Consider the following 9,240-nt stretch of genomic DNA (forward strand, 5'->3'; position numbering starts at 1 on the left):
TAATTGAGAAGCCAGGGTGCACAGTTGAGTAGGGAATGATCAATGGTTCCAGAGGCAAGGTGACACAGCTGCCTTTTTCTGGGGGAAAAAATGTTCTGTGTAGCCTGAGAGCCTTAAAGTGGGTGTATGTCTCTCGGCTGCCTCTCTCCCTCTCACAGAGAGGTCCCTCTGGAGGCTTCTCCCAGCGAGCAGGGGAAGTGCGCATTTGAAATGGCACACTTATCTTGCAGTTGCAGGGGAAGCTTTTGTTTTATTTTTCTCTTGCTGCATTAAAGTATTTGTCTTTCTTTCTTTGTAGTGTAATATTGTTAATGTAAAACAATTTGCATCATGACACTTTTATCACAGTTTTCGTCTTTTTCTCAGTATGTTGCATTTCTCACCATGTCTAGTTCATCACAGCTACAGTGTGTACATCACAACATTTATCTTAGGCTCAGGGTTTTACTTGTTTATAAAAATTGTCTTCTTTCAGCCTGTATTCACTCCATTTAAGAAAAAAAAAGGCAGCCAGAAACTGTTTTGGTCCAAACTCCAGTAGTTATCACATTCCTTGCTAACTGTCCTGCGTATTTATATGTCTCCTAACTATTACTCTATGTTTCAATGACATTTCTCAGTTTCATGGCTCGGGGAGGTTGTAGGAGCAGCTTTTGCTTTTCAAGCTGCCAAGCAAGGCAGGCCCATGAGGCTTTTGGAGGTGAGGTGAGGTGGCACAGTTGTATATTTGGGTCAGGTCTGAGTGTTAAAGTTGACTGTCTTCCGCGAGCAAAGAGCTAAATTTAATCTGGAGAGAAACAAGGAGGGAGGAAGTCAGTGCAGGCTGAGAGCATGGCTAGTGGAAAGGATCACCAAAGAGGACTCACGTGGGGGCACCTTGGCCTGCAATTCAGGCGGTTAATGTTTACGGTCAGTACTCAAGCCTCAGCCTTTCTTGTTTCCAGCTTTGAATGCTGCGCAAAACTGTCTTTTAGGGAGATTGATTTTGACCCTTTCCTCTCTGAAGGACAGAGAATTGCTCAGAATTCTATTGCCCCATTAGGGTATACGTCACTTGCATAGTCACAAAGTATGCCTCCCAAATCACCCAGGGCTGTACAGAGCAATCTCTCTTCTGATTAGTGCAGTCTGAGAAAGCATGGGTCTTAGGAGGATCTCAAAGGATACCCACTATTATTGTGCACTTCAAATTCCAGGACAGTTAATTAACATTTTATTTCACACTGTTTCTTTGCCAGAAGATCACATCATAAGCAGCTTGGAATTTTAGTAGAGACGCAGTGCAATGTAGCAAGTAAAAAGGGCGTGCTGTCAGACTTTGTCCAGCTCTGACACTTGCTGTAGTTGTGACCGGGTGCAGGTTACTCACCTTCTGAGTCTTGGTGCCTCCACCTAGAAAGTAGAATTGTTCTAGACCTATTTTACACGAATATTGCAAGGATTAGATATAGCAGTGCTTTTATAAACCCTTATTTATATGTGATGCTTAACACAGCGACAGGCACAGAGTAAATGCTCAATTGAATGTTAGCTAGTATCATGAATGGTATGGTGTATGGATAGAAAGTGGGCAAAATATATCTCAATACATTTCAGAATAAGCATATTTTATTCTGCCTACCTCAGCTGATAACAGTTGATTCTGCAAAACTAGGACCAAATATAGTGGACACTGCAAGTGCTTGATAATTTATTTCATTTACTCATTTAATTGATAAATATTTAGCATTCTATTAGATGTTAAGAGTAATGCATAATATAGACAAATCTTTTTTTCTCGTGGATCTTATCATTTAGTGGAGTACATAATAAGTAAATATTGATTGACTAGATGAAAAAAATCAATGGAGGGATAAATGGTGATGTTGGGATGGATGGACAGATGGATTTATATTTAGATGTATTTATCTGAGACATCTTACCAGACAAAAAAGTTTCTCAAAAATAAAAGGAGTCTCACTCAGGTTTTTATTCTGAGAGTTCATGAGTAAAATTCTCAATTTGGGTGAGAAATGGAATATGGTCAGAACAAGTGGGAACCAGCCTGCACAGAAGAGGAAGGGCATTTGGTTTAAGCCTACTAGGCCAGGATGACCTTGGGACATTCAGTCGACTGAAACATTTTGGGTGGCTCTGTCCTGAAAGTCGTAGATAAAATGTCTTTTTTCCAGAAACACTGTTAAAGCATTCTCACATCAGCATCAGAAATTTAACCCCCCAAAAATGCTTTTGCTATGCCTCTTGGTTCCTATTATTGTGATGGAGTAAGAGGAGTTACAGGTAGCCCACCCTTATTTAAGGTGAATACATTCCAAGACCCCCAGTGGATGCCTGAAACTGTGGATAGTACCGAGTCCTTTATACATTATGGTTTTTTTCCTCTACATATATACATACCTATGATAAAGTTTATAAATTAGGCACCATAAGAGATTAACAATAGCTAATAATAAAATAGAACAATTATAATGACAAACTGTAATAAAAATTGAGTGTAGTCTCTCTCTCTCGAAATATCTTATTGTACTATACTGCAGGTAACTGAAACCATAGAAAGCAAAACTGCCAATAAGCGGGGACTACTCTATTCCAATTTTATAGAAATCAAAGCTCAAAGAGCAGCATATCTCCAGTTGCATAGCTCACTGATATTGAAACTGGAACTTGAATACAAACAATGTTACTTTAGCCCCATCCCTTTCCTGCCAGACCACCAAGGTTCCCATCAAAAATATAAGCTGGTATGAGCTACAGAGATATCTGTGAAATATAAACCTTGGCTTTCATAAAGTTGAATTTGACTCACCAAGATGCTGCAGGACGAGCTGGCTGCTTTTAAACCCATGGAGATGCTGCTGCCCCTTTCCTGCCCAACATATGACAGGACTCTAGCTCACCCCCTCCCAAAGGCACTACAGTATTTTGTGGCATTTTTACCTTCATCCCAACTTTTGTAAATATCCTCAGATTCAAACTAGATGACCAGCTCTAGATGCTTTCAATGGCTTTTTCATCTAAGACTCCTGACCCTCATTCTAGGAGCCCTGGCTCAGGCCACATAGCAGTCTCAAAAAGCTGACTTCCCAATTTTTTTTTTATCCTATTTCCTTGGCTAATTTGGGTATGACTTGATCTAATAGTATCTCCTCTAATAGACAGAATGAGGCAGACAGCAACAACCCACTGATTTTCTAAGGCCACTTTTGATCTTTTTTACCCCCTTCCCCTCCCATATGTTACATTTGCCTAGGTTTTTAACATCTGTTCCCAAAGAGGTAATATTTGCTTTTCATTCAGAGCTTAGCAATGTGGACCAAAGTTCACATGACATATTGCAGAGTATGTTTAGTTGCAAATGCTATGTACAGGCTCTTTGAAATGTAGCATGTATGGCACCATGTGACACATGGTTGCCATGGCAATACACTTTTTGGCTGAACTACAGCAGAAGCCCATGGAACATACATTACTAATATGAGACTCTGCCCTGTGCTAATGCATAGGACACAGCCAATCTGGGATCTGGGACTCAAGGGGTTTTGCATGCAGGCTGGGTGGCAGGTGCCCTCTTCCTGCATGTTCAGGGAAGATGTGGCATCCTCCCTTCCAGTCCTGTCTCCCAGGCACAGGGCATGCTGTGCATTCTGCCATGCATGGAGACAGCATTTGCTTGAATATCGGTTTGCTATATTTTGTATCAAAGGGGGCCCCAGCTGAAAACATTTTATTTTGTAAACTGAAGTGAAAAATCAGTTTATGGCAGATCCTTTTTTGAATAATGACATTCTTTTTCCCAATTCCAGAATTCAACAGTCATGAGCAGAGCTGAAAATTTTAAACAAGTTGAGTACCTCCTTATTCATGGAACAGCAGATGGTGAGTTTCAGTTAATTAGACTTTTTAGTATCACAGACAGGTTTGCAATTTCACTACTGACAAAACAAAAGCATGAGGGGCAAGACTGTTACATTTACTTCAATAAAACAGTGTTGCTTTCCACAAGTCACTTGTCTTGGGCTAAATGGGATGCTGAGTCCTAGAACTTCAAACAGTCCCTTTCTTCTTGTGCCTTTCCCACCCCTTGGTACCAGAAAACTGGAGTGGCTATTAGCTACTTTACATTTCCTTTCTCTCCCTGCAGATAACGTTCACTTTCAGCAGTCAGCTCAGATCTCCAAAGCCCTGGTCGATGCTGGAGTGGATTTCCAGGCAATGGTATAGAAAAACTTTGTGCAAGGGGAGGGAAGTTGCTGGTGGAGTCTAGTTTCCTCTTTCTGGGCTAATTCTTTTAGCAGTGCCAGAGACAGGACAGAATAAAAACATTAAGAAAATTTTTTTTCAACGTGAAGTCAGAAGAGTAGTATCCTTGAGCCATGCACAGAGTAATGCTCAATAATATTAGCGAGTTTGGGGTTAAGAAGCACAATATTGCATATGCTGGGAGTATCAAGACACTGCTCTCCTGTTCATGTGATTGTTCAGTCTCTCCCTATTTTGATTCAAAAGTAATCACTTATTCAGTAAATGTGTGGCAGAGTAATTCTAAAGTGAAACCAGCATGATAATAGCCCACCTCGTATATGAAAATCCATTTCTGTCTGGTATGTATTACTAACTATTCTAACAACAATGGGATCTTAATAATCAGCATGCTTCAGTTTTTGCAATTACAAGGTGATCTTTTGTCGAATAACCACAGGCGATAAACAATTAGGATTGTTTTATAAAGTCAGGAATGGCTAGAGCTGTTGTTGTCTATGCAGAGGATATTTCTGGGTATTATGTCAAATTCATTTTCTGCATTAGGGATTTTCAGGTGAAGGAAAAAAACGTATTTTTAATGTATGTATGTATGTATGTATATGTATTTATGTGTCCTCTAACACACATGATTTGCTCTGTGCTCAGTTCAAATGGTGCCCAATGCATAGGAGTGGGACAGTTACTTGATACTGAGAAAAACTGGCTATCTTTTGGGTCAGTGTTTTATAAGAGGTTGAAGTTTATTTTTCTACTATTCAAAGGAAAGTCACATGCTACTTTAAGCTTTTTTTTAAAGTTAACTTATGTCTCCATAATTTATGTTTGCCCAGTAATGACTTCTCAATTATTTAACAAGGTATGAATTGATAAATTTTTGTCCCAGATCATAAATTCCTTTTACATAAATGTCAAATATACAGATTTTTAAAAACACCAGTTTAAAATCTAAGTGTTTACAAATGATACATCTGACTTTTGACTTCACTTCTATTAAACATATATATGTAATATTGAAATAGATTTTTTCTAGTTTCTAGGTGCTATATATTAGGCAACATTGCTTTAAAAAATCATTTATTTTAATACAGTTTATCTTACTAGAGTATAGAGAAATTTAACACTTGATAACACTTTAATTAAAACAAGTGGGCTTAATGGGATAAGCATTCCTTCCTATGCATGGTGTGTTTCTAAGTGCCCTTTGAGTCAAATTTGGAAATGGATTGGGTGTTTTAATTAAAATTTACATATCTTTAAAGCACTATTCAATAAAGCCAAATTCACAGTGAGTTCTCTCAGCACCTGCAAAAGAGGATCAGAGACTTCTGCAGGACAGAACAACGTGCCCTGGAAAAGGTCTGGGGGAAAATTAGACACCCTCTTTGACCCCGTTTCAGTTTATAAACTGCTTCAGGAATTAAAACACTGTTTTATACCATGTATGCTCGTGAAAGCTCATTTGAATTTATGTATTTTTTTTTTAAGAAGACTACTGACTTCCTAATTCTAACTTCTTTTCTCTCTCTCTCTAGTGGTATACTGATGAAGACCATGGAATCGCTAGCAGCACAGCACACCAACATATATATACCCACATGAGCCACTTCATAAAACAATGTTTCTCTTTACCTTAGCACCACAAAACACCATGCCATTTAAAGCTTATTAAAACTCATTTTTGTTTTCATTATCTCAAACCTGCACTGTCAAGATGATGATGATCTTAAAAATATACACTCAAATCAAGAAGCTTAAGGTTACCTTTGTTCCCAAATTTCATACCTATCATCTTAAGTAGGGACTTCTGTCTTCACAACAGATTATTACCTTACAGAAGTTTGAATTATCCGGTCGGGTTTTATTGTGTAAAATCATTTCCGCATCAGGCTGCTGAAACAACAAATAGGAATTGTTTTTATGGAGGCTTTGCATAGATTCTCTGAGCAGGATTTTAATCTTTTTCTAACTGGACTGGTTCAAATGTTGTTCTTTTCTTTAAAGGGATGGCAAGATGAGGGCAGTGATGTCACTAGGGCAGGGACAGGATAAGAGGGATTAGGGAGAGAAGATAGCAGGGCATGGCTGGGAACCCAAGTCCAAGCATACCAACACGAGCAGGCTACTGTCAGCTCCCCTCGGAGAAGAGCTGTTCACAGCCAGACTGGCACAGTTTTCTGAGAAAGACTATTCAAACAGTCTCAGGAAATCAAATATGCAAAGCACTGACTTCTAAGTAAAACCACAGCAGTTGAAAAGACTCCAAAGAAATGTAAGGGAAACTGCCAGCAATGCAGGCCCCCAGGTGCCAGTTATGGCTATAGGTGCTACAAAAACACAGCAAGGGTGATGCGAAAGCATTGTAAATGTGCTTTTAAAAAAAATACTGATGTTCCTAGTGAAAGAGGCAGCTTGAAACTCAGACATGAACACATCAGCTTGCCCTGTTAAAAGATGAAAATATTTGTATCGCAAATCTTAACTTGAAGGAGTCCTTGCATCAATTTTTCTTATTTCATTTCTTTGAGTGTCTTAATTAAAAGAATGTTTTAACTTCCTTGGACTCATTTTAAAAAATGGAACATAAAATAGAATGGTATGTATTATTATTCCCATTCTACATACTATGGAATTTCTCCCAGTCATTTAATAAATGTGCCTTCATTTTTTCAGAAGTAATGACTTGTGTCTTGAATCAGACCTAAACTGCACTGGCATATGGACACAATTATTTAGAGAGGCTTTTGTTTATTTTGTTAGTAATCCCAGACTACCTTGTAAACATGGAAAGAGTTCAGCTTTGGTAAAAAATTAGATATATAAAAATGTGTTAAGCTAAACAGTTCATAGGTTTTTGCCTAATAATATGCAATTTCTCTTATCATAAATACATATAGCTTTTGAGAAATCAACTAAACGAATTTTAGTTATTTATATCAGACATAATTTATAATTTTATTCCAGGGAACTATGATGAGACTCATATAAGAACAAATAAGATCAGAAATATCATTCTGGCAGTTCTTATGGCTCAGAAGAAGTAGTCAAGTCAATTACTTAAGTGGTTGACTAATTATTTGTGGTTGACATTACTATAAAAATGAAAGCGGCTGGGCACGGTGGCTCACACCTGTAATCCCAGCACATTGGGAGGCCGAGGTGGGCAGATCACGAGGTCAGGAGATCGAGATCATCCTGGCTAACACAGTGAAACCCCATCTCTACTAAAAATACAAAAAATTAGCCGGGCATCATGGCAGGCGCCTGTAGTCCCAGCTACTCAGGAGGCTGAGGCAGGAGAATGGTGTGAACTCAGGAGGTGGAGCTTGCAGTGAGCGGAGATCATGCGATGATCTGACACAAAAAAAAAAGAAAGTTTTTTTTTGGTTTCCTTCCGATCTCAGCTCACTGTAACCTCCGCCTACTGGGTTCAAATGATTCTTCTGTCTCAGCCTCCTGAGTAGCTGGGATTACAGGTGCATGCCACCACGCCTGGCTAATTTTTGTATTTTTAGTAGAGACGGGTTTTTGCCCTGTTGGCTAGGCTGGTCACGAACTCTTAACCTCAGGTGATCCACCCGCCTTGGCCTTCCAAAGTGCTGGGATTATAGGCGTGAGCCACCACATCCGACCGAAAGCATAAATTTTAAATGCTGAATTTGGCCTAGCAAAGCAATGTCTAGATAACAGAAAACATCATTTTTTTTTCAATTATTTGCAAAACAGCCTCATTTTTAAAAATTTGACTTTATGAGCTTAAACTTAGCTTCAGACCATTTGCTAGACAAAGTTTTCACAGACAGGGTGAGCTACAGCATAAAAACCTAAAAATGGAAGAAATGGAAAAAAAAATCTACCAATTCAACATGAGACTGGTGAGTCATGCATAGGAAAGGACAGAGGATTGTGAAATCCACCTTCAACTACAGCTTCAGAGCATGCCATTGAGTAGCTTCACCTTAATTAAATCTCAACTCCCACTCCTCCATTGGAACCACAAACTGACCTTACAATCTGTAGGACTCTTGTCAAAATTCTGTTTCTTAATACAGTTCAATCATTGTGAGTAGCTGGATCAATCTTTGCAGAATTGTGTATCAAGAAGCGGTAGTAATATATGTTCACATCCTGGACAGCATTAATAGTCATAAAAGCAAATTAAATAGAAATTCTCCTTTTATCTTAATTGAAGCCAGACATTGTACAATGTCAGATATTGTACAGCATCATATATCATACAAGTCAGATATTATAATCATATCTAAGTCAGATACTATTTAATATTTGTACAATATCAAAATGATATGGATTAATATTCCTATAGTTTCTAAGCATGTGCAGTATTTTCTCTGGAGTGAGGTAATCCCAGCACATACTTTTCAGGCACTGAAGGCTGCAAAAAGTAATGATGTGAGTAAAGTCAAAGTAGTTTTCATTTGACCCTAATAGGACAAGTTTTCCTTTCCAATGAAAGTTTTAAATTAGCTTATGGAAAAAAGAAGAAAATGGTCAAATAAATTAGAGATAAACTTAATCTGAGAATAAGTTTAAAACATACAGGAACCAGTCATACCACTAAGATGTGCAGACTTGTCTTGACATTCATAGCTGCAGCCTCTGCAGACACAGGAATGGCTAAGACTCCTTTCATAACAACCTGTGAGAGTACACCAGTGCCCAGAGGCACATACATGAAAAGAAGGGAGAAATGGCTTACATCTCTTCTATGGATACAGGGTTTGTTTTTTAAGTTTCTATCAAGATTTTTAGAAAATCACTATGAATTTTTTTAACATGTTTTGTTGGAAATTTTGCTAAATATGATTACATACCTTCCTACTTTCTTAAATATCAGGCACAGAATATAATTCAATGCATTCTTGATAACTCAGAGCCACTACCATAAAGGTTAATGAACATATTGGGCTTTGTGTCATTCTGCATATTTTCTGTTTCTTTTCTTATTCACAGGTAGTCACT

General features: G+C 38.2%; 1 protein-coding gene across 1 annotated transcript in view; it reads left to right on the forward strand.

The window, feature by feature from the left end:
- Positions 1 to 7,045, forward strand: part of DPP4 (dipeptidyl peptidase 4) — an 82,745-nt gene extending 75,700 nt beyond the window's left edge. Inside the window, exons 24-26 of the mRNA XM_058435803.1 lie at positions 3,804 to 3,876; positions 4,142 to 4,215; positions 5,796 to 7,045. Of these exons, the coding sequence (XP_058291786.1) occupies positions 3,804 to 3,876; positions 4,142 to 4,215; positions 5,796 to 5,897 (249 nt within the window). The 3' untranslated portion in view covers positions 5,898 to 7,045. The remainder of the gene's footprint in view (positions 1 to 3,803; positions 3,877 to 4,141; positions 4,216 to 5,795) is intronic.
- Positions 7,046 to 9,240: the final 2,195 nt, after the last annotated feature.

Source organism: Hylobates moloch, unplaced genomic scaffold (assembly GCF_009828535.3).
Source record: "Hylobates moloch isolate HMO894 unplaced genomic scaffold, HMol_V3 SCAFFOLD_1, whole genome shotgun sequence".
Lineage (NCBI taxonomy): Eukaryota > Metazoa > Chordata > Mammalia > Primates > Hylobatidae > Hylobates > Hylobates moloch.